Genomic DNA, 24,801 nt, shown 5'->3' with positions numbered 1-24,801 from the left:
ACTCCCGTAATGTCCACAAAAGTCTTTCAAAGAGTTTGGGAGTTGGGGGGCGGGGCTCGTTTTGTTTGTTTGTTTGTTTGTTTTTACCAAATCAGGATGCACTAAAAGACCACAAATTACATTAGTAGTTCTTATACGTAGGGCCTAACCTCCGGGGGTGGAGTAGGTCGCGGTCCCTGAAAACGCCAGAAGAACAGACCTGCCCCAGCAAGACAGGTTTATTTACACATTTATTTAAAGAAGTGGACGCGAAGGATTATGGTAGACGTAGTCTTGAGATTGTTTGCTTACCCAGCAGAACTTGCGCCCTGGCTGCGGACAGTGCTGCGCACGCGCAGGTTCGCCATCTTCCTGGTGCCCCTTTTGCGCCAACGGGTTTAAGGAAACCCGAAATCCCGTTACCAGATTTCCCAGTAACGCTCAAGGTCCTGGTTGCCCACCTTCCTAAGAGCAGAGGTTTGAGCGTTGGCCGGGTGGGAAACGGTGGAGGCCCTCGGTGGGGAGGAGACCCGGGACCCCGCCCCGGGGCCCTTACGGCAGGCGGGGGCTTTTTGGTGCGGGCCAGCGGTTTGAGTGAGTGAGTCCTCAGCTGTGAGCGAGTGGTCCTGTCCGTACGCCCCGGGATGGGGCGCGTGCGCATGCGTGAGGGTGCGCTCTGGTTGCGTGGGGTGCCCCGTGACTTAGAGTCTGGGTAGGCTTTCGAGTGCCCTGGACCTGCTCTCCTTTGACTTTGGCGTCAGTGGCTCTCATTTCTGGGGATAGTAAGTTTCGAGAGGTGCAGATTTGGGCTGCTGGGTGAGGGCTCCAATATGAATTTGTCCTCTGCTCTTTTTTTTTTAAAGGCTTTATTAGAGCCGGAGCCGGGAAAGGGGCGGTGGGAGAAGCGCACTCCCCGCAGAGTGGGGAGCCTGACGAGGGGCTGGATTCCAGGACTGACATCATGACCTGAGCTGAAGTCAGATGCTTAACGAACTGAGCCACCCAAGCGCCCCTATCCTCAAATCCTACATCCTGATTTCCAAGGAACCGATGGGCCCCTGTCGGGTTAAGGAACTGCAACACCAGAAACAGAATTCTCATCCTGAAGAGAGCCCTAGAGACGCTGGATCTCAGAGCTCCAGAGTTCCAGAATGGAGACAGTCCCAGAAAGGGGTAGAACCTAGAACTGCAGGGCATACCATGGCAGTTCTTTATTTTCCTGTTGCGGTGTCGCTGTAACTGAACTAACCTGAGTTAGCTACTTGGCGAGTCACAGGTAGAAACTATGCAGTTGTTATGCAAAGGAAAATTTGCAGCAAATAAGGAGATCATGAGGAATAACTTAACAAAACCATAACTCCGTGAGATGGTGGATGGGTTCCTTTTATTTAGAGAGGGAATGAGGTTCCTTTTATTTAGAGAGGGAATGAATATTTAGAAAGGGGATCCTTGTCATCGTATGTAGAGCAGGCATAAAGTTGTTTCTTAAGGAAACTTGCCAGTACATAAATACTATGTACTATGTACATAGTATTTATACTATAAATAAATTAGATTCTATGTTATATTAGTGGTGCATGTGCTCTTTGAGCAGAGATTTTAGTATTGTGATGAGGTAAAAGTGGTCATTCTAGAGGTCACTCCATGGTCCTACCTGCGCAGGTGAGAGTCACGGTTAAGCTAGGCTCAGACTGGTCTGGATGAGCTAGACCTGGTCCTGGCAGTAGCTGTTGCTTGAGGGGTGATTTCAGTTTCCATTTGCCTGATTTGAGGGTGAAGCTGGAAAGAAGAGGTTAAGAAACAATGTGGGGCAGCAGGCATTGAGTACAAGCAGGTGGGCAGTAAAAGTCAGGTCTTGGGGTCTAGCAGGTGACAAATCCATCCTCTAGTTTTATTCTGCTGCTCATTCTTCAGGGGCACAAGGCAAAGGTCCATCTTCTATAGTTGCTTCCTGCTGGGCATGAGGGTGGTCATTGAAATTGTTAGCAGAGCAGAATTTTCCCTCAGGTTTTGATGTGTCTGTGGGTCACCAGGTTTAACCCTTTAACCCTAAGCTGCTCCTATCTTTGTGTTACTACCAGCTGTAATTCTTGGCCCCCGGGCATTCGTAGAGAATTTTATCAGTCAATGATGCAAAGTCTAAACGGCAGTCTGGGAGCAGTAGGATTATTAGTGGTCTCAGGAAAGGGAGAAACCATGGAGTATTGGGTAACACTGTTTTAATAGCCTGCAGTCCTCATCAGGGGAATTTTCCTTTTTGGTTGAAAGTATGTAGCCAGGCTGTCTGCTTGAAGATTTTTAAAATATCTATTTCCACTTCACTTGAAGTATTAATCCAGGTACAAAATGAGTTCCTCCTCCTTCTGCCAATAAGTACTGTAGGATTAGTCATCATCTAGCGCTATGTTGGCTAAAGAGTTTAGGGACATTACTAAGTTTTCAAGGGCATATCCTGTGTTTTTAGCTAAGGTTCCTATGACATCAGTTAATTTCCTTGCAGTGACTTTATAACCTATAGAACTTCCCCAAGAGGCATCTACTCCCAACAGCCAATCCAACACCAGCCAGAATTAGTTCTGAGGCTTTTTTTATCCAACGGGAAGACCGAGTATGGGTTTTTGGTGGAGCTAGCTAGCCCTGTATTACCATTTTTCTTTCTTTCTTTTTTTTTTTTTTTTTTTAAGATTTTATTTATTTGACAGAGATCACAAGCAGGCAGAGAGGCAGGCAAAGAGGAGGAAGCAGGCTCCCTGCTGAGCAGAGAGCCTGATGCTGGACTCGATCCCAGGACCCCTAGATCATGACCTGAGCTGAAGGCAGTGGCTTAACCCACTGAGCCACCCAGGCGCCCCTACCATTTTTCTCTTGAGGGAGACTTCACTGTCCTCTTGAAATAATAAACCCAGGGGCACATGGGTGGCTCAGTCACTTAAGAGGTGGGCTTTTGATTGCCTCTCAGGTTATGATCTTAGGGTTGTGGGAGCAAGCCTCCTGTTAGGCTCATGCTTATCAAAAGTCTGTTTGAGATTCTCTCCCTTTCCCTCTGCCCCTTCTCCTCTTCACTTGTGCGTTCTGTCTTCCTTTGAAATTAAATAGATAAAATCTTGGAAAAAAATAATAAACCCCAAGTACTGTACAGTTTCCTTAGAAATTAGGCCTTTTCCTTGAGACTTTATATATCCTGTCTGCCAGGAAACTTAACATGGATAAGGTATTTTGGTCAGAAACCTCGTGGGTGGGAGTAGCTATCAAAGTACAATCTACATACCATAATATAGTGCTATTTTTCTAAACTTAATTCTCTTAAATCTCATCCCAGAATTTCCCCAGAGATGATGGGGGAGGTTTTTGAAACTCTGAGGTAAAACAGTCCAGCAGTACTGTTGTGTTTGGTGGGAGAGAGGATCTTCTCGCTCAAGCAGATAGTACTTGGAATTCAGGATCTAGTGGGATGCAGAAAAAGGTATTCTTTTGCTCTTACACAATGTAATATTTACTAAGTAAGTTGGTCAGTAGAGTAAAGGGATTGGGTATTACAGATTGAATGTTTCAAGCAGCTTCATTAATAGATCTGAGGCCTTGAACAAATCTGTATTCCTCACTTCCCAGCTTTTTAATAGGTAAAATTGGGGTGTTATATGAGATCTACATGACCTAATCAAACCCCATTTTAAGAGCCTGTTAATTACTGGGTGGATCCTTTGTTTAGCATCTGGGGCTAGCAGTCTGTTTCGATTTCACTTTTACAAATGTGTTGTTAATGGCATGCCCCCACCTGCCCTCACACCCGGACTTTCGGGTTGATTTGCCTTATGATATTTTGGGGGGAATTTTCTCTTTTAAATACTAGGATATGTTGTGATAATGACATGAGTTCAGTTCCTTGGTACCTAGGAACTTGAATTTCTAATTTGTCCTATTCTGAACTTACTGTGGACCCCAATTTGTCTAAAGTATCTCATCCTAAAAGAATATGAGACCTTCTGGCACATATCAGAAAGAGTGTTTTAAGAGCTTTGATCCTATTTCACAAGTCAAAGGATCCAGAAACCTTTTCATGTTTTTTTTTCTTGAGATTCCTTTCATATTACAATTTTTGTTAGAAAGGCTACCCTTCTGGGTGTTGAGTACAGAGAAAGTAACTCCAGTATCAAGTTAAAACTCAAACAACTTCCCTCCCACTGCCCAGGTTACTCAGGGCTTCTTGTGGGAGATGAGAATCTAATGGTCCAAGACCAGTTGGGGAGCCTTGTGGCCCTATCATATCTCATCTTCATTGAGCGACAGCTGAAATGATTGCGCTTTGCCCTTCTTTCTGTTCGGGAGTGGTTTGGGCTGTCCTGTTTCCAGTGCTCTTCCTGGTTACAATGTGCACATTGATTGGACCCCAACTTTGTTGGTGGTCTCTTGGTCCCATAGAGGGGGCTTGGGGCACTCACTCATGGGTATCATCTTTTCCTCTCCCAGGTTACTTCACGTAGGCTGGAGAGCTCCCACTGAAAGAGCAACTTGCCTTCTCATCTTCTGGTCTTCTTTTACATCCTGCATCACATCCAGTTATGGAACACCTTGAAAGCTAGTTCTAGAAGCTGAGCAGGGTTAGTATCCACACTTATGCCAATTTTGGAGTTTCCTTTGGCTGTCCAGAACAGTTTGAGATATGAAATAGGTTATTAAGGGCCATTCAACTACCCTGAACCTCAGGGTCCCAGTTTGTATTTCGTCTTAGGCAATTTTATAGCCTTTGCAAAAAGGCTGATGGATTCTCATCTGTCCTTTGTTGAATGTCCCATAATTTGGACCAGGAGATCTACTTACCTCCTTTATAGTTTTTAAAAGAAGCCCTCAATAATGGCCAAAATGTTCTCTCTCGTTGTGGGAGTTGGGATCCCCCTCAGGGTCAGTTCTTAGCACTGCCTCCTCATTTGGTCTCTGAGAACTTGATCCTGGCTGAATTTTTTTTATCAGCTTCCTGTCTGGCCTCTGCTAACACAGTAAGCTTTTCTTCTGCCATTAAGAGAATGGTGAGCAAAGCTTGCATATCTTCCCAGACGGGTTGTAAGTAGAAAAGGTATCCTCTATTAAATGTATAAATCAATCAGGTCAGCCCATAATAACCCTTTAGTGTGTGCCTTACAGTTATACAGGTCTGAGATAAAAAATGGGACATGCACATTAATGAGACACCCATCTCAATGGCAACATTCCCATCCTTGGCTTAAAATAGGTCCGTAATCTGGTAGTGCTATCTGACAAGGGAGGATAAAAGGGTGCTGGAGACATCTGAGAAGGCTTTGGGAGTGTTTGCAAAGGATTAGAGCCTGGTATTCATGAAGCTGGGATAGCTGAGGCCCAAATAGAGAAATAAGGCAGAGGCTTATTACAATCCAGTGGTTTGGAGGAGGTGGAGGAGATGGAGATGGAGACAAAGATTACCTGACCCCAAGAGTACAGGACGCATTTTTAGGGTTTTCAGTTCTACCTTCATTTCACAAATCTTAAACTTCCTTTGCAACCCCTCATTTTGATATAATGCCATAAAGCACTGACCATATGGAATCTCTTTCCATTTTTCTTTCTCTTTCACAAAATAAGCTCAACTGTAGTGTCATAGTAAAATTTAAAGTCCCATTTTCTGGCCACTTCTCTTCATCCTCTAGAGTCTATTATTGTGGCCACCCTGTGTTAAGGAGGAAAGTCATCTGTTTTAGGATTAAAGGAAGGTAGTCAAATACTTTCCATTTCTGGAGGCTACAGCCCAATGGAGGCTTTCCTTCAGGGTGGAATTGTCCCTCCCATAATCTGGAATTCCTTCTTAGGGTCTCCTCTCACCCTCTCTCAAGGTAACTTTCAGTGTTATTGGTGACACAGGTGCAGTACAGCCTTACCCACAATACGTATGAGACTCGTTTGACTTAAAATCAAGCCCACAAGGACAGTGGGTTAATGCTAAGGTAATCCAAGTGGGTGTGGGTAGCTGTGCCTTGAGGAGCAGTGGCGTGGTGCATAGGCTGCCCCTCTTCCAGCCCCTCAGCGTCCACCTAGTCTTAAAGGATTTACTTGGGGAATGGCTCAGGGAGAATCTGGTTTAGATTCAGTAACTCAAAGCACACCTCTCTTTTTAAGAGGAAAAAAAAAACCAGGAACAGTGTCAGATGTCCCCATCAAATGTTAACAGGTCAAACAGATAAGATGGAGATATCCTTCACCCTTGCTGATCCCAGACTAGTCTCGTTTGGGCCACTTCCCATCTGCCAGGCTAAAGCATTCAGCCTCTGAATGGCCAGCTTGTGTTATCCTTTGCCACCAGGGATGTCTGGACTCGACTGTAAAGAGCATTTAATCCCCTGCAGTGTTGATCAGAGAGGCCCTGTTCTTAACTGACTGTCGACCTACCAGGCTTTGTGAGACAACTCAAAGAAAATACTCTTAAAGAGTAGTGCCATAGGATTGGTACCATTTAGTTCTGTGGAGAGATTCTCAGCAAGAGGCTTGGAGTGGCCACAGTCTCTTTAAGGGAGCCGCAACACCTGTCCAGCAAAACAAGCCCCAAGAAAGGAGAGCCCCCCCCCCCCAAGAATTCCATCCCCCAGTCCTGGCTAATTGAATGGGTTAGCCCAAAAGGACTGCCGGTTCTCAATGCTCTGTCCTTTGAAAACCAGGGCAGAACCTCGGAGAACAGTCCCAAGTGGGTTACCAAATCTGTGAGCAAATTGCTCACTACGTCCGGTGGGGTTGTTGCACAAAGTCAAATTTATTTGAAGCAAGTAAGGGGATTGTGGGGAACTTCCAAAGCTCTGACTGTCCTATCAAGGGTGGATGGTTCTTTTGTTTAGGGTTAGTATGAATATTTAGATAGGGAAACCTTGTCATTATATGTAGAGGTGAGTATGAGGTCAAGCTTATGTCGTAAGGAAACTTGCTTATACATAGAGTGTATTTTTTTTTTTAAAGATTTTATTTATTTATTTGACAGAGAGAGATCACAAGCAGGCCGAGAGGCAGAGAGAGAGGAGGAAGCAGGCTCCATGCTGAGCAGAGAGCCCGATGCGGGGCTCGATCCCAGGACCCTGGGATCATGACCTGAGCTGAAGGCAGCGGCTTAACCCACTGAGCCACCCAGGCACCCCTACATAGAGTGTATATTAATAAGTGAGACTGGTGCTCCTTTTTGGGCAGAGATTTTATGAGGTAGAGTGGCTGTTGGTCATTCCAGAGGTTGCTCCATGGTGCATCTGCACAGGTGAAAGTAGGAGGTTAAGCTCCAACTGGTCTGGGTGGTCTGGGCTGGCTGGAGGTTTTGTCAGGGCAGTGGCCTGAAGGGTGGCTTCAGTTTCAGTTTGTCTAAGTTAAGAGATAAGCCAGAAAGAAGAGCTGAAGGACAAATGTGACAGAGGTGGGTACAAGCAGGCGTGGAGGTCAGGTTTTGGGATCTAGTTGGATTCACCACCACATCAGACCCCTAACTGCCATGTTTAACTCTTTATATTTAATGTTATTACTGACTTGGTTATATTTATGCCCACCATTTTGCTATACTTTTCCTTGTGTATTTCATGTCTTTTTTGTTCTTTTGTTTGTCCCTTTACTGCCTTCTTTTGTATTAAGTGGATATTCTTTAGATTTTCCTTTGATGAATTTAAGTAAATTGTTTTAGAACAGTTTCTAGATTTATAGACTTAAGATCAGTATAATGCAGAGATTCTGTTAGAGGCAATTAGCCGGGTTCTAACAGGAAGTTGGGAGGCCATCCACAAAGAAGTCATAGGCAGCTATGGGGAAAGTTGGGGGCCTGAGCTGGAATCACTCCAAAACAAAGCTACAAGAAAGCTGGATTCAATCAAGATAGGTCCGTGAAGGTGGGTGCTATGACAGGAGACTCCTGACCAAATAAGGAGGGGAAAACCTTGCTTCTAAGAAATCCCCACCCCACCTAATGAATATTCTACTCCCTAGTTAACAACTGTCATTCATAAAAGAGAAACCCAGACTCCCAACACCCACACTTACTGAGCACGCTCGCTCTCTCTTGTTCTCAAATCTTGAGAATGTAGTTTCACTTTAAAATAATAAACTTCCCCTCTCTGTTGTGTCTGGCCTTGAGTTCTTCTTCGTGGCTGAGACCAGGAACCTTTGAGGACATCTTTGGGATGGGCGTGGTTGAAGCCCCCCAGCCCAGGGTCTTCTCTAACCCTAACCCTAACCAGTTCACCCAGTGACAACTCCCTAGATGCTACATTAATTTAATTCCTCTATTTTTAACATTTAAAAGTAGTATGGTATGTTTGTCCCAATTAATGAACCAGTATAGTGCATACGTTTTCCTATTTCCTCAGTTTTTCTGTAATGTTCTTTTTTCTGTTCTGGGTTCCTTTCTAGGATACTGCATTACATTTAGTAGCTGTTTGCTTAAGTTCCTTGTGGCTATGATCATACTCAAAACTCATGACTTCCTAAGTAATTTCCTTCTTTTCACTGGATTCTGTGTTCTTGAGACTCTTTTATCTCTCAGTATACCTATATAATGGTATGCTATTGCACACTTCTTCCCAGCTGTGCTCGGTGATGTTATGTTGGTTGTATGGAATTGGTCATGGCAGGAGTATTTATGCATCTGAAATTGGCAACTAAAAGTTGAGGGTTTGGGGGGGGATTGGGGGTAGCTTTTTATTTTGTTTTGGGGGGATTTTTTTGGTTGTGGTTTTTTTTTTTTTTTTTGAGAGGCTGCTCATAAGTATTTGAGTCAATTGGTATTACGTCTATGTGTCCATTCCCTCTCTTTTTAGGAACGAACAGGACATTTTACCTACTGGTATGAAAAGTATCTGTAGGCAAGGAGCTGGAGGGGAGGCAGGATCATTTATGACTCATCTCTGTTCTATTATTTCTCAGTTGTATCTTCACACATCTTCATGCTTCTTTAAGAAAAGCAGAAAATGAACAAACCCCAGGTGAGTGGTTTTTTTGTTTTTTAGTTCCTACTTTGTTTTACATTAGCTCTTATGAATAAGATATAACCTTTAAAATGTAAATGTGGAAATAGATAAATGTCAACTTTGGGAGAAATATGGAGTAGCAGGTTAGCAGCAGGGCTGAGGGGCTGTTGTGGTGATGACCTTCAAGTACTTAATGTTGAAGTTGTCAGTGCTGAGCTATACATTTGTACCTGATAGCGATAGCAAACATTATTACACGAAGTGCAATGAAAGTGAGAATAACCCATAATGATTTTTTTTTTAAGATTTTATTTATTTATTTATTTGACAGAGACACAGTGAGAGAGGGAACATAAGCAGGGGAGTGGGAGAGGGAGAAGCAGGCTTCCTGCTGAGTAGGGAGCCCAACATGGGACTCAGTCCCAGGACTCTGGGATCATGACCTGAACTGAAGGCAGATGCTTGACAACTGAGCCTCCCAGGCTCCCCAAATGATAATGATTCTTAATGAGACAGAAAGATTTTCCTGAAATTGTGAGGTGGCATGTTCTACAGATGTTACTTAGGTTTAGTTCAGGGATGGTTTGTTTAGGACTTCTATATTCTTTTCAGTTATCTTCTATTGATTACTGAGAGAAATATTGAAGTGTCCAACTGTATTAATTTTTTTTAAAGATTTTATTTATTTATTTGACAGACAGAGATTACAGGTAGGCAAAGAGGCAGGCAGAGAGTGGGGGTGGGGGGGAAGCAGGCTCCCTGCTAAGTAGAGAACCTGATGCTGGGCTTGATCCCAGGACCCTGAGATCATGACCTGAGCTGAAGGCAGAGGCTTAACTCACTGAGCCACCCAGGTGTCCCATCCAACTGTATTAATTTTTGTCTGTTTTCCCTTTCAGTCCTATCAGTTTTTACCTCTTATATTTTGAAGCTGCTTTGTTAGGTACATGTACATTTAATTTTATCTTGGAAAATTGATCATTTGTCATTAATGTAATGTGAATTGAATGTACCTATTTATCTTCAATAGTATCTCCTAATACGTAGTCTGTTTTGTCTGATATTAATGCTGCAACTCCAGCTTTCTTTGGATTATTGTTTGTGTTATATTTCCTTATCCTTTTTCTTTTAACTTTTATATTTTTATAATTAAAGTGAATTTCTTATAGGCAGTATATAATTGGTTCTGTTTTTTAACCCCCTCTGATGATCTGTCTGGTTTGATTAGAACACTGTATTTAAAAATTGGTTATTGATATGGCGATTAAAATATTCCATTTTGCTAGCTATTTCTCTGTTTGTTCTATTCTTCCTATCTTTTTTCTTTTGAATTTGTTTTCTGTTACTCCGTTTTATCATTGCTATTGTCTTATTTGATTTGAAGATTTTATTTATTTGACAGAGAGTGCACGCACACAGGCATGGGGAACAGCAGGCAGAGGGAGAAGCAGGCTCCCTGATGAGCAGAGAGCCCTATGTGGGGCTTGATCCCAGGACTCTGGGATCATGACCTAAACCTGAGCTGAAGGCAGACGCTTAATCACCTGAGCCGCCTAGGCATTCCTTGACTTATTTTTACCTTCCTTTTTACTTTTAAAATAGTTAGTGAAAGGCTTATAATAGCTATTTTTAATTAATCAGAGCCTCCCTTCAAATATTAAACCACATGATGTTATAGTATAACAACCTTATAGCAGTATATTCCCAATTCTTCTTTCCTGTCCTTTGTGTTCTTGCACCATACATTTTACGTTAACATGCGCTCTATACACATAATACAGTACTACTATTTATGCTTTAGACAGTTATCTTTTAGAATAATTATTGGCAACCTGAAACCCATGGGTAAAATTCAGCTCCCTGTCTGCTTTTACAAATTAAGTTTCCTGGGAACACAGCCTCATGCTTTCTTCTATGTATTGTCTGGGGCTACCTTCACAATACAGTGTTTACTATCTAGTTCATTACAGAAAAAAATTTCTAACCTTTGCTTTAGAACACTTAAAAATTGGGATGGGAGGAATTAACTTAAATTTTCCTTTTTTATTCTATTTCTATTACTCTTCATTTTTATGTGTAGATTCAAGTTTCATTGGCACCATATTCCTTTATTATTTCTTGCAGAGTAGTTCTGCTGATAAAGAATTGCTTAAATTTTTGTTTTTCTGGGAATGCATTATTTCTTCTTTTTTTTTTTTTTTTAAGATTTTATTTGAGAGTGAGAGTGAGAGTACAAGGAAGGGGAAGGGCAGAGGGAGTGGGAGAAACAGGCTCCCTGCTGAGCAGGGAGCAGGGCATGGAGCTTGATCCCAGGACCTCAAGATCATGACCTGAGCCGAAAGTAGATGCTTAACTGACTGAGCCACCAACATGCCCCTGTTTCTTCATTTTTGAAGATGTTTTCAATAAATAATTCTTGGTTGAAGTTATTTTATTTGTAGGGGGGTGTTTTTATTTTTATTTTTTTAGTTTTGAAATCTTTTTAACTTTTAATATAGTATTGTTGACATATTAAATTAGTTTTAGATGAAAAACAGAGTGACCTGACTATTATATAACATGAAATGCTCATCATTGTAAGTAAATTACAGTATTTTTGAGTATATTTCTTAGGCTGTACTTTTCATCCTCATGACTTATTTATGTTACAGTTGGGAAGTTTGTACTTCTTAATCTGCTTCATTAATCTCTCCCACCTCCCCTCCCCTGTACTCTTTGCAACCACCAGTTAGTTCTGTGTTTATGGGTCTGTTTCTCTCTCTTGTTATGAATGTGTTTCTCTTTTTTTTTTTTTTTAAGATTTTATTTATTTATTTGACAGACAGGGATCACAAGTAGGCAGAGAGGCAGATAGAGAGAGTGGGGGGGAAGCAGGCTCCCCACTGAGCAGAGAGCCCGATCTGGGGCTCAAACCCAGGACACTGGGATCATGACCTGAGCCGAAGGCAGAGGCTTTAACCCACTGAGCCACCCAGGCGCCCCGAGTCTGTTTCTCTATTGCTGTTGTTCGCTCATTTGTTTTATTTTTCAGATTCTAAATGTAAGTGAAGCATAAATGAAATTATATGGACTTGTCTTTGTCTGGTTTCACTTAACATAATACCCTCTAGGTTCATCCATGTCACAAATGGCAAGCTCCAGTTCTTTTTCATGGCTGAATAATATTCCATTCAACCTTATCCATTTTTATCCATTAATCTCTATCTTTATCCATTAGTCTATCAGTGGACACTACCGCTGCTACCATATCTGGGCTATTGTAAATAAATATAGGGATGCATGTATCTTTGAATTAGTATTTTTGTTTTCTTTGTATGAATACCCAGTAGTGGAATTACTGGTTCATATTAATATATTAATTTTGGGGGGACCCTCCATACTGTTTATCTTAGTGGGAGCAACACCTACTTTTCCACCATTCTGCCCACTTTTTAATTGGGTTATTTGGGTTTGGGGTTTTTTTTTTAATGTTTGTGTGAATGCTTTATATATTTTGGATATTAACCCCTTCTCAGACATGTCATTGAAGATATTTTCTCCCATTCATTAGGTTTCCTTTTCATCTTGTTGATGGTTTCATTCATTGTGTGGAAGCTTTTCAGTTTGATATATTCCTGTTTGTTTTTGCCTTTGTTTCCCTTGTACCAGGAGACTGATTCAGGAAAGTATTATAGAGGTTGATATCCAAGAGATTACTACCTGTATTTTCTTTTCAGAGTTTTATGGTTTCAAATTTTCCATTAGGTCTTAAATCTATTTTGAGATTATTTTTGTCTGTAGTGTAAGAAAGTGGCCCAATTTCATGCTTATGCATGTAGCTGTCCAGTTTTCCCAGCACCATTTATTGAAGAGAATGTCTTTTTTCTCCATTGTATATTCTTGCCTCCATTGTCATTGAATAATTGTTCTCTCTCCTTCTCTTTATGTGTATATGTATTTTTTTTCTGGACTCACAGTTCTGTTCCATTGACCTATGTATGTGGTTATACATAGCCTCATTGATCTTTTATCAATAGCCTCATTGATCTTTTCTTTGTTCTTTCTTTTGTCATCTCTGTTTCATTTCTTTCTGATCTCTAGTATTTCCTTCTCTCTTTCTTTTTAGATTTATTTATTTATTTATTTTAGAGAGAGTGCAAAGGGGGAGGGAGGTGCAGAGGGACACAGAGAGAGAGAATCTGAAGTAGACTTCTTGCTGAATGCAGAACGCAACACAGGGTTCACTACCTGAGCTGTAATCAAGACTCAGATGCTTAACTGACTCAACCACCCAGGAATCTCTATTATTTATTTCTTTGTGCTAACTTTGGGTTTTGTTTTTTGTTTTTCTAGTTCCTTTTGGTGTAAGGTTAGATCATGTATTTGAGTTATTTCTTGTTTTTGATGTAGGTCTTGAGCACTGTAAATTTCCTTTAGTACTGCTCTTGTTCCATCTCTAAGACTGTTGTGTTTTTATTTTCTTTTCACTTCTCTCCAGATATTTCTTTTTTTTTTTTTTAAGATTTTATTTATTTATTTGACAGAGAGAAATCACAAGTAGATGGAGAGGCAGGCAGAGAGAGAGAGAGAGAGAGGGAAGCAGGTTCCCTGCTGAGCAGAGAGCCCGATGCGGGACTCGATCCCAGGACCCTGAGATCATGACCTGAGCCGAAGGCAGCGGCTTAACCCACTGAGCCACCCAGGCGCCCTCTCCAGATATTTCTTGATTTTCTCTTTGATTTCTTCATTGATGCATTCATTTTTGAGGAACATGTTATTTAGGTTTAGATTTAGATTGGCACATATTTGTATTTCTTTTAGTTATTTTCTTGTGATTGATTTCTAGTTTTGCCCCATTGTGGTTGTTTTTCATCTCTTACTGTATTCCCATTTCTAGATTTCCATTTGGTTCTCTCTGCTGAAATTATCCATTTGATTTTGCATGTCCTATACTTTTTGAGTTTAAACATACATTAGAGTCTTTAACATAAAGTTATAATTACTTAAAATCCTGTTAGATAGTTTCAACATCTATGTAATATCTATTTCTGATGGTTACTTTATATCTTTGTAGTATTTTATTAGTTTCTTTCCTTTTCATATGCTTTGTGATTATTTGTTGAAGTGTATATGTCTTGGGTCAGACTCTAAACTGGGATAACTAGATTTTATTGCTAGAAATGGCAATTCCCTATGAGGCCTTTAGTTCGCAGGTTCAAGTTTAACTAGTTAGGAGTTGGGCAGAATTTGAGAATTAATTTTCTGTTACTACTCTCAGGGTAGAATAGGCTTTCACTTTCTAAAAACTTACCTTGTGTGTAGGATACAGGTTCATTTACCAGAGCTCTCTGTTCATTTGAGTTTTAAGGGTTCTCCTTGTGTGTATCTCAGAGAGGGTCTCTTTACATGCTTTTATTTATCTCTTGTCTTTCTGTCAGCAATATTATATTAGTCCTTTTGTTATTCCAAGCTTGTTAGCTTGGTGGTAAGAAGTTATGGGCAGAATAGGCTCTCTTACTCCAATATGGCCTTAGTGTTAAGTCGTCCCTGTGTCCTTGGGTCATGGGGATGTGGCCTTCTTGATTCTCTTGGCCCCCACCACCCATCAAGCTGTAGTTGTTGACTCAGTGCATAACCCTGCTCTTCCCCAGGAATAGAGTAGGTGCCCAGTGGGGTTCACAGAGAAAAAGCCTGTAAATGGGCATCTGGGTAGCATGGTCAGTTGAGCATCCTACTCTTGGTTTTGGCTCAGGTCTTAATCTCAGGGTCAGGACATTGGGCCCTGCAAGGAGCTCTGCTCAGTGTAGAATGTGCTTGAGACTCATTCTCCCCCTCCTCTCCTCTCTAAAATAAATCAGTAAACCTTAAAAAAGAAAAAAAGAAAGAAAAGAAAAAAAATGCTTGTTAAAAGGTGCAAGTCTCCTCCATGTCTGTGGTCCGAAGGGGTTTCTCATTGTTGTGTCAGCTCACACTCTGTTTTCATTAATTAAATTTCCCTCTATTCTGGTTGACTTCTTACCTGTGGTCTAACTCAGGTAGGCAAAAATAGACATTTTCTCTCTTCCTGTGTATATTGTGTCTTCCTAGATTTGGGGTACGTGGGTGCTTTGTAATCATGCCTCCCCTGTAAGGGAAAAAAATTGTGAATTTGAAATTAGTGTGACTAATTTTCATTGTAGGAGAAAAAGTGATTTTCTTCCTTGCTTTATGCATCCTGGAGCAGAAGCAAAGTCAACCCACGTGTTTTTAATGCCTTCAGTTTATGTTGTATTGCCTCATAGTCATAAAGAACATTTATCTATCACATTTCAGGCCCTACAGCTTTAACTCTTTAATTAAGCACAAGTTGTGATACAAAATAGTTACTTTTTTTCTTTTCTGACTCTAATACACATTTTACATTTTCTTTCCTTTGCTTTTTTATGTATGCTAGTATGTTCTAGTAATACCTTATTAGTTTTGCAGTATGTTGTGTTTGTGTAGTATTTAACTTTCTAGAGAATAAAAACAGTGTTTTATTCTTGTTAATATTCACATTTCAAGGTTTAGAGCATTAATAAACTAAAATAAGCATAATTTTTACTTTTACTTTGCTTTTCTTTTTTACTTCTACAAAATCTAATACAAGGTAATGTATGCAGTAGGCATATTTTAACATCAGTTCTCAACAGTGAACCTGGGAAGAATTTGTTTCCATATTTCTTTCCTGTGCTACCCCAATTCTGATAACTTCAGACTGAACAGAAATGTGCTCTTCCAGGGGTCACTGTCATTTGGAGATGTGACTGTGGACTTCTCCCAGGAAGAGTGGCAGCACCTGGACCCTGCTCAGAGGACCCTGTACAGGGATGTGATGCTGGAGAACTACCACAACTTTGTCTCAGTGGGTAAGCAGTTTTCATGTCAAATTTTGTATAACATGCACTTCATTTCTTAGATACCAAAATGTTTGGTCTTTTATAGTTTATGTGGTTGAGACTTTTGCTTCAGGATCTGCGGTTGTTAATCTCTTTTGAGCACAAGGAAGAATTTTTGTATGCTCACATCCCATAAATGTTTAAATAAGCCTCATCAACGTGCAGCTCCAGAAAGTCTGTCTTCTCTCTCCTTTAGAATTGCTGTTAAAAAAAAGAAGAAGAAGAATTGCTGTAGCCCATGTCCAAATTCTGTGTCATTTTTCCTTTTACAGGGTATCCCATTAAAAAGCCAGATGTGATCTTCAAGTTGGAAGAAGGAAAGGAGCCATGGATATTAGAGGAAGAATTTCTATACCAGAACTACCCAGGTGAGTTAGTGAGTAACGGAAAGGTTAGTGAGGAAGCGAGGGGAAATTATAATCTAGGCAGTCAGTTTAGGAGTTAGACATTATTTAAATGTTTTCTAAGAATCTCTTCCTAGTGGCACTTACTTTAGAAGTAGAGAAATGTAAAATATGTATTATATATAATATATATATATATATATATATATGCTAAAATTGGAAAAGAAAAGGGTAATGCTACAGAGGAATGTAAACTGGTTTTCTGATTATTCAAAGCTAGGGGTCCAAGGATATCATTTATGCAGATAAGCAAGTAATACTGGCTTTATTGCGTTTAATAGCACAAAGGTAAAACTAAGAAAAGTGAGAAAATCTACTAAAATTTGGTTCTTGAGGAGAAGGGAAGAAACACTGTTTTCAGTTTTACATGTTGTATTGTAGTACTTGGTACTATTTTTTAAAATTACCTATAAATTAATAAGATTACAAATTCATATTTACCAGATTAATGTAACAAAATTACAGCCTTAATTTTACAGTCGTACTTCTGTGGGTACCTTCAGAAAATGGGGAAAAGACCTGTTTTAGTGTTTAAAAAACATTTGCAAACAAGTGGAAGTATATGATGCTAAAAGGAAACCCTCGGTAAATCCTAGGAAGTAGGAAATAAAACATTCCCTAGTTACAGTCTGATAAAAGTAGAGGTTGGTTAAAATAAATAAATAAATAAACATACATGAGAAACTTGTTCTTTTATATTTTTTTTATTTTTGATTATTTTTTCTTTGTAAATTTCTGATAGTTTTCATGTTCTTGCTTTATGTCAGTATCAGTAAGAACTATATTCCCTCATACTTTTATTTTGCCCCATTCCTAATCGTAGTTGATTAGAATTCTTTTGTTGTTGACAGTGGTGTTTTTGTGCTTTTGTTTGCCTAGAACATCTATTTTTTTCAGTAGCGTGACAAAATAAATCTGTGCTCCTGTTTATTTCATGAAATTTAAATTAATGTACCTTTTATTGACGACTATATTCTGACCTTATTTGGCTGCTCCAGTTTTATTTTTAGGTTGCTTATACTCATGCTAAACATCATTTGATCCACTCGCATTAAATGTCACTTAGGCATCCTGTGTGCTTTGCCATATCACACCTTTCTTCATTATGTGCTTTCCTTGACTAGATACTAAATGCATTAACAAATGAAAATTACTCAGAACATTGTTTAGTGTATAAGTAAAACTCTATTTTTCCGCTTATTATATTGAATGTTGTTACAGTAAAAGTTAAGTGTACCTGCTTCCAAGAAGGAAGAGACTTTGAATGTTTGAGCCAGTGTAATGTCTTCTTTCTCTCAATGCTCAGCATGTAGTGGGTCTTTCAGAAGAAACAAAAGTAAATGATCTGTTACCTGATAATACCTGAGGTATGATCTAACAAAGAGAACGGCAATCATGTTATTCTTTCTTACTTTGGCATATAATCTGAAATGAACATTTGATTAACATGATCAAGGAAAGGAAAAATTTCATATTCTGAAAACATTGTGAAGGATCTCTGATTACTTACCTGAACCTATAGTTCCTGATTCATCAGGTATAAGATGGCATAGTGTCTAAAGATTTGTGTTTGAAAAATCTTTCTAGGTAATGCTGATACACATAGCTGGTTGAAGTCTATTGATTTCAAATTATTCAGATTTTTTAAAAATCAGACTTAACAACACCTGTTATGAGCAGTGATTATAAAGTATGGTCTGCAGACCTACCACATGTTTTTGTAAATAAAATGGTTTTGCAACACAACCATACTCCTTCATTTACATATGGGCTTTTTTTGCCAGTTTCATGCTCTAATCGCAGAGTTTGATATTGTGATAGACGGGTATGACCTGCAAGACCTAGAAGGTGTACTGTTTTGCCTTTTAAGGAAAAGTTTGCCATCCTTTGGACTGAAGAATGAGAATAAAATTGCGTGAAACACTTTAAATTCAGCATTAAGAAAAAATTGTCATTCTCTCAACTCTAATAAGCCATAGATTGTAACTAGATCATTATGTGATGAACCACTAAGTAAAAAATATCTTGCTTATTATAGTGTGACCTGCTGATACAGATCTGTGATCAATTATAAGAGGCATTTTAGAAAGTTAAATATGTGTATATTATATTGGGTGATTTTAGATTTTAGAACGTTAAATATGTGTATATTCAAGAAATACAGTATATTACAAAGCAGTGCTATTTATGACTGTGTTAGAAAGAGCTCATTTACATTGGAACTACTTTAAGATTTAGAACGAATATAAGTTTGAAAGTTTTACAAGTATGAAGATTTGAAAAGGCATTCTTGAAGGGTTGGAATAATGGTATTATTATGTCATTTTCCTAGATAGTAGTTAGCCTATACCCTAGCTGTGGCTCTGAGTGAAAGAACATACTTTGACCTTATAGTCAAGAATGAATAATTTAATAAGACAAAGAACTGACTAAACTGGCAGAGAGGATATTGATTGAGGAGTTGTAGGATGGCAGCTTAAAGATGTGATGTGGATTTAGTTGGTATAAATTTTGTTTGCTAGAATGATGACTTGTAACAGTCGTCATGTGGTACTTGGGTCAGGCCAGTGGTTTTTTAGATTGGGATAGAATTTTTCGCAGTGGGTAGCAAACATGGACAATATTTTTTAAATGGTAAATCAACATAAATGTTACTCATTTCTTGAGATTTGTTTGGAAACATATGATCCTTAAGTTTTGATAATAAACAGAAACCCGAAATGTGCAAGTGTGAGATGTGAAAGATAAAGGAAAGTTAAATATTAGTATTTTGGCATAGGCAATGCTATTTTAAGGAAAAATAAGTGAACATAGGTTCACGTGTTGAGTGGCTACAGTAGAGCAATATGAGCGTATCAAAGCCAAAATAGGGAGATACATTGAATCTATGTATCATTGAATCTATTACTTCTTTTGTCATTATTTTGTATTTCATTTTGGGACATTGGCATTCCTATTGGGAGGGGAATTTGAGTACAGTCTGATGACTCCTTGAATATAAGGCCTTTGGTGCTTTCAGAAATTTATCTTACTATTGTGTGGGAGGGAAATTTAACTGGAAGCATGAGAACTTGTTTGGATATTACTAAAACAATACAGGTTGGAATGTATTAGACCTACTCTGTCTCCTTAATGTCACATTTTCCTCCACGAACATCTTTTCCTACTCATTTTTCTTGTTATTCCAATTACTTTTCATTAGCTCAGTTGGACCCATCTTATTTCCTGTGATTTTTCTCCTACCTGAATCTGTCACTGTAGAATCTTCCATCCTCTTCACTGCTTCTTGAATTTAAATCTACATTTTTGGGGCGCCTGGGTGGCTCACTGGGTTAAAGCCTCTGCTTTCAGCTCAGGTCATGATCCCAGGGTCCTGGGATCAAGCCCTACATCAGGCTCTGGTCAGTGGGGAGCCTGCTTCCTCCTCTCTCTTTCTCTCTTCCTGCCTCTCTGCCTACTTGTGATCTCCGTCTGTCAAATAAATAAATAAATAAAATCTTTTTAAAAATCTACATTTTTGTCCATTTTGAATGTCTTACTTGTAAAGTGCTGAATAATTATATGTCTGCATGTTAATAGCTTTTTTTCCTTTTTCCACATATTTTCTCAAACTAGGTGGGGAAAGAGGCACTTTGATCCTGAGACACTACTGAAACCAAAGTCAAATATATAAAAGCACATTTGTATGTTAATCCAGTTCCATTCGAACTGTAAAATTCTTACGGTTTGTTCAATATTTTCATTTTTAGAAGACAGCAGAGATTATTACGTAGCAGAGAGAATCCAGAAAAACAAAGACAAATACTTGCCGCAAGTTTTATTCAACAACAAAAAAGTGACCTTAGAGAAAGTTTATGCTTTAAGGAAATCATCTAATAAAAGTACAGATTTTATTCCTTCAAGAAAAATACCCTGTAAACATGACTTACATGGAATGAATTTGAAAAATATTTTAGTATCAATTGGTAGTAATAGATATTCTTCAAGGAGAAGGCCTCACATGTTAAATGTGTATGAGCAGTTACTTGATATAAAGCAGGAAAAACCTCATACTCAAGAGAGTTCTCATGAAAATAATCAATATGAGAAAGCCCTTGGTCATAAGAATGGTATTATTCAGCATATAAATACACAGTCTTCAGAGAAGACATTAAAATATGATGATGGAAAATCCTTAGGAAAAAAGACCACAATAATTCCACACAGGCAAATTGACACAGGAGAGAAACTCTGTGAATATAATGGACATGGAGAAACCTGTGAGAGGTCATCTCTTTTGGAATGTCATGGAGTTTCCTTTGAAATGAAACAATGCAAAGGCAATCAAATTGAAAATAATTTCAGCAGGATGTCACATGTTACTCAAGTTCAGAAAAAAAAGAGATGTGAGGGTCTATTCAAATGTAGTGAATGTGGGAAAACATTCAACTACAAGTCAAACCTCACAGTGCATCAGAAAACACATATGGGAGAGAAAACCCATGAATTTAATTCATGTGGGAAAACGAGTCCTAAGTCACCCCTCACAGACCATCAGTTAGCACATATAGGGGAGAAACTTTATAAATGTAGTGAATGTGGGAAGTCCTTTTGCAAGAAGTCATCTCTTACTCGACATGAGGAAACATACACAGGGAGGAAACCCCATGAATGCAATGATTGTGGAAAAACTTTCTGCAAGAAGTCAGCCTTCACTCAACATCAGAGAACTCATACAGGAGAGAAGCACTTCCAACATAATGAATGCAGTAAGACCTTCCATCGCCAGTCAGACATTAAGGTACATCAGAGAATTTACACAGGAGAGAAACGCTTCCAATGTAATGAATGTGGCAAGACTTTCCATTGGCAGTCAGACATTAAGCTACATCAGAGAATTCATACAGGAGAGAAACCCTTTCAGTGTAGCAAATGTGGTAAAACTTTCTATCGGCAGGCAGATGTTAATGCACATCAGAGAATTCACACGGGAGAGAAACGCTTTCAATGTAATGAATGTGGTAAGACTTTTTATTGGCAATCAGACGTTCATGCACATCAAAGAACTCACACAGGAGAAAAACCCTTTCGGTGTAATGAATGTGGTAAATCTTTCCATCGGCAGTCGGATGTTAATGTTCATCAGAGAACTCACACAGGAGAGAGACGCTTTCAATGTAAGGAATGTGGTAAAACTTTCTATCGTCAGTCAGATGTTAATGCACATCAGAGGATTCACACAGGACAGAAACCCTTTCAATGTAATGAATGTGGTAAAACTTTCTATCGTCAGTCAGACGTTAATGTGCATCAGAGAACTCACACAGGAGAGAAACGCTTTCGATGTAATGAATGTGGTAAAACTTTCTATCGGCAGTCAGAAGTTAATGTTCATCAGAGAACTCACACAGGAGAGAAGCCCTTTCAATGTAATGAGTGTGGTAAAACTTTTTATCGGCAGTCAGATGTTAATGCACATCAGAGAATTCACACAGGAGAGAAACCTTATAAATGTAATGAATGTGGGAAATCCTTTTATGAGAAATCATCCCTCACTCGACATGAGAGAACTCACACAGGGGAAAAGCCCTATGAATGTAATGAATGTAGGAGAACCTTCTGCCAGAAGTCAGCCCTCACTCAACATCAGAGAACTCACACAGGAGATAGACCCTTTCGATGTAATGTATGTGGTAAAACTTACCGTCATCTGTCAGCCATTAATGTACATCAGAGAATTCACACAGGAGAGAAGCCCTTTCAGTGTCATGAATGTGAGAAATCTTTTCTTACAAAGTCGACTCTTATTAATCATCAGAGAACTCACACAGGAGAAAAACCCTTTGAATGTAACGAGTGTGGGAAGAGTTTTCGTCATAAATCTACCCTCACTACCCATCTGAGAATTCACTCAGGAGAGAAACCTTATAAATGCTGTGAATGTGGAAAAACTTTTGGCCGGAAATCAGCCCTTACTAATCATCAAGGAATTCACCTAGGGTAGAAACTCTGTAGCAAAAACTTGCTGGGTTTTTCCTCATACCCATTTTTCTTTGTGGTTACCTACTAGTCAAGATTTTCTGGCTTTCCATTCACATGAGGCCATGTGACCTCTGCCATAAACTCCAAGCCTATAAAGGACCTTGCTTGAAATTTTTCCTACTTCCATTTTTCTTTCCGTATCAAAGGGTATGGGGATCATCCTCAGGGTACTTGGGAGCTAATCATTAGAGATTATAGATTCACAGGTTTGAAGAAACCAGTGTCCTGGGCAGAGTTCTGCCTTCTCTAACATCCCTTGTAAGTCTTCTCATGAACCAGAAATTTCAGATTTGTTCAGACCTTACACATTTAGGGCTTTTTGTTGTCTTAGTATATCCTAGCCATCCCTTACTTCATATACCCTGTGAATCTAATGAAGGCATGAGAAACACTCTGTCAGAGAATTCATTAGGGGGGAAATATCTCAGTATTCTGCATCTTAATAAACTTTGATGAACAAGTCAAGCATTTTGTAAATCAGAAGTTTACAAATTGAGACACCCTAAAATGAAATGAATGTAGGAGAATTTTCACAATCTGCTTCTGATTGGCCATCATATAATTGAGAATAGAAGCTAATAACTTGAAAAACACTTCAAAATTTATTTATCAGAGAATGCGTAACAAAGGAAAATTGTCAGTTTAGGAAGTGAGGAAAACATCCTTGTCTAGAAATAATCTTATTCTAGAAGCAATACTGCTAATTGCTTAGAAGTATTACAATCTACTTAGAAGTAGAGCAATACTCTAATACATCCAATTTGGATGCAATACTAAATAATCTTATTAATAATCTACTGTGGGATATTTATTTGACCACAATGGTCAACATGTGGCTTTGAGACTGCACAAGTGGGTTGAGACATCAAAGTAACAGTACTGTGTATGTGACTAAAATAGCAGCACTTTGTAAACATCAGCACTAAGTGTATATATGATTAAAGTAATAACACTAATTATATATGTGAATAATATATGTAAACAAAGTAACAGGACTAAGTGTCTCTGTGAATAAAGTAACAGCATTATGTGTTTAGGTGAATAATAAGCCTCTGAGCTTAATCAGGCTTAAACATATGAGTGTGACCTTCAATGCCTACATTCTGTATGCTTGATTTTTAAGTTCCCAAATAGTTATAGTAGGAACAACGCACTCCTACCTAAGTAATTTTTGTGACATACACTGTGTTTTCTGACACCAACTGGTATTGTCCCATCACATACTTTTACCACAATATTTATTTTTAAAAGAAACATTGAATGAGTGAAATACTACATGTCGTGTATGTTTTCTGCTTTCTGGTGGCACATGTAAATCAGTACAGGCATTGTTAACAAACCGTTCTTTTAGAAAATAAGTCAAATAATGACTGATAAAATCAAGATTTACTTGATGTATACAATGATTCAGTACAAATTTAAAATACAGACCTGAAATTTTCAACATTGGTCTTGAACGTTAGGTACTTATTATACTGTACAGATTGAAAGCAGTGCCCACTGAAGAAATTTTCCCCACTTTATATTTGTGTTATGTCCAAAGAATACTTATATAAGTTTTAAGAGTGAGGTTCAAATTTTATGTGAGCAAAGAACTGTCTGCATTTGTATTTAGTGTGATAGAATGACACGTTTCCTCCTACAGTTATGTGGTCTTTTCAGACAAGCCGTTCTGTGTGTCCCTTACTATTTGAGTGACCTATGTAGTGATTTAATCTCTGCCTCAATTTCCTCATCTACAAAATGGAGATAATATTATCTACCTCACAGATACTGAACGGTTAGGGTCAGAGTTTTCTGTTATTAGAGCTAAAGGCATTTATGTTTAAAACTTGAACATTAGAAATAAAATGGTCTGTCATCCTGCAGTATGAAATGTGTTTCTGCTTCTTGAGTTGGTATGAGAAGACTCTTATTAAAACCTTCTGGGGATGCCTGGGTGGCTCAGTTGGTTAAGCAGCTGCCTTCGGCTCAGGTCATGATCGAGTCCCACATCGGGCTCCTTGCTCGGCAGGGAGCCTGCTTCTCCCTCTGACCCTGCCTGCCATTCTGTCTGCCTGTGCTTGCTCTCATTCTCTCTCTCTCTGACAAATAAATAAATAAAATCTTTAAAAAAAAAAAAAACAACCTTCTGTTTTGTCAGGTTTGTCCTTAAAACATACGGAACAAATGTGTTTAAGGTAAATGGAATAATCTACTGATCTCTTTCTCTTGTCGATTAAATATGGTGTAAACTAAAAACCCCAACTTTGTTTTTTTCCAAATGAATAGCCAGTAGATCTTTCACCTTTTGATTCATTCACCCCTATTTCACTGATTTGGAACCACATTTTTATTGTATACAGATGTATCCTTTGGTGTGGCTGTTACATTTCTAGGCCCTGTATTCCTGTCCCCATTATTCTACTGGTGGTACACAATGTGGATGGGCCAACCATGGGACACCACCCTACTACCCCACACTGATGATTTCACTATTCTTCACTCTCTGCTTTTTGCTGTTCTGTATAAAATTGTGAATTTCAGTGGTTCTAGTAACATTTTGTCATGTCACGCTTTGTGCCT

General features: G+C 39.0%; 1 protein-coding gene across 9 annotated transcripts; it reads left to right on the top strand.

Annotated features, from left to right (window-relative positions):
• Positions 1–336: 336 nt before the first annotated feature.
• LOC101690546 (zinc finger protein 658) lies at positions 337–24,112 on the top strand. Of its 9 annotated transcripts, XM_045087371.1 has the most exons (8): positions 348–456; positions 843–1,255; positions 3,299–3,442; positions 4,447–4,577; positions 8,872–8,930; positions 15,655–15,781; positions 16,084–16,179; positions 19,965–24,112. In XM_045087371.1, exons 5-8 carry the CDS (start codon positions 8,916–8,918, stop codon positions 22,196–22,198), a joined length of 2,472 nt encoding a protein of 823 aa, XP_044943306.1. In that variant the 5' UTR covers positions 348–456; positions 843–1,255; positions 3,299–3,442; positions 4,447–4,577; positions 8,872–8,915; the 3' UTR covers positions 22,199–24,112. The 9 variants fall into 9 exon arrangements, with proteins under 9 accessions (XP_044943305.1, XP_044943306.1, XP_004774812.1 ...); XM_045087370.1 differs by having other exon boundaries at positions 337–425; positions 3,299–4,577; XM_004774755.3 differs by lacking the exon at positions 3,299–3,442.
• Positions 24,113–24,801: the final 689 nt, after the last annotated feature.

This window comes from Mustela putorius, unplaced genomic scaffold, assembly GCF_011764305.1.
Source record: "Mustela putorius furo isolate JIRA1106 unplaced genomic scaffold, ASM1176430v1.1 tig00001118_pilon_pilon_pilon, whole genome shotgun sequence".
Lineage (NCBI taxonomy): Eukaryota > Metazoa > Chordata > Mammalia > Carnivora > Mustelidae > Mustela > Mustela putorius.
This window is presented reverse-complemented; position numbering and strand designations above follow the sequence as displayed.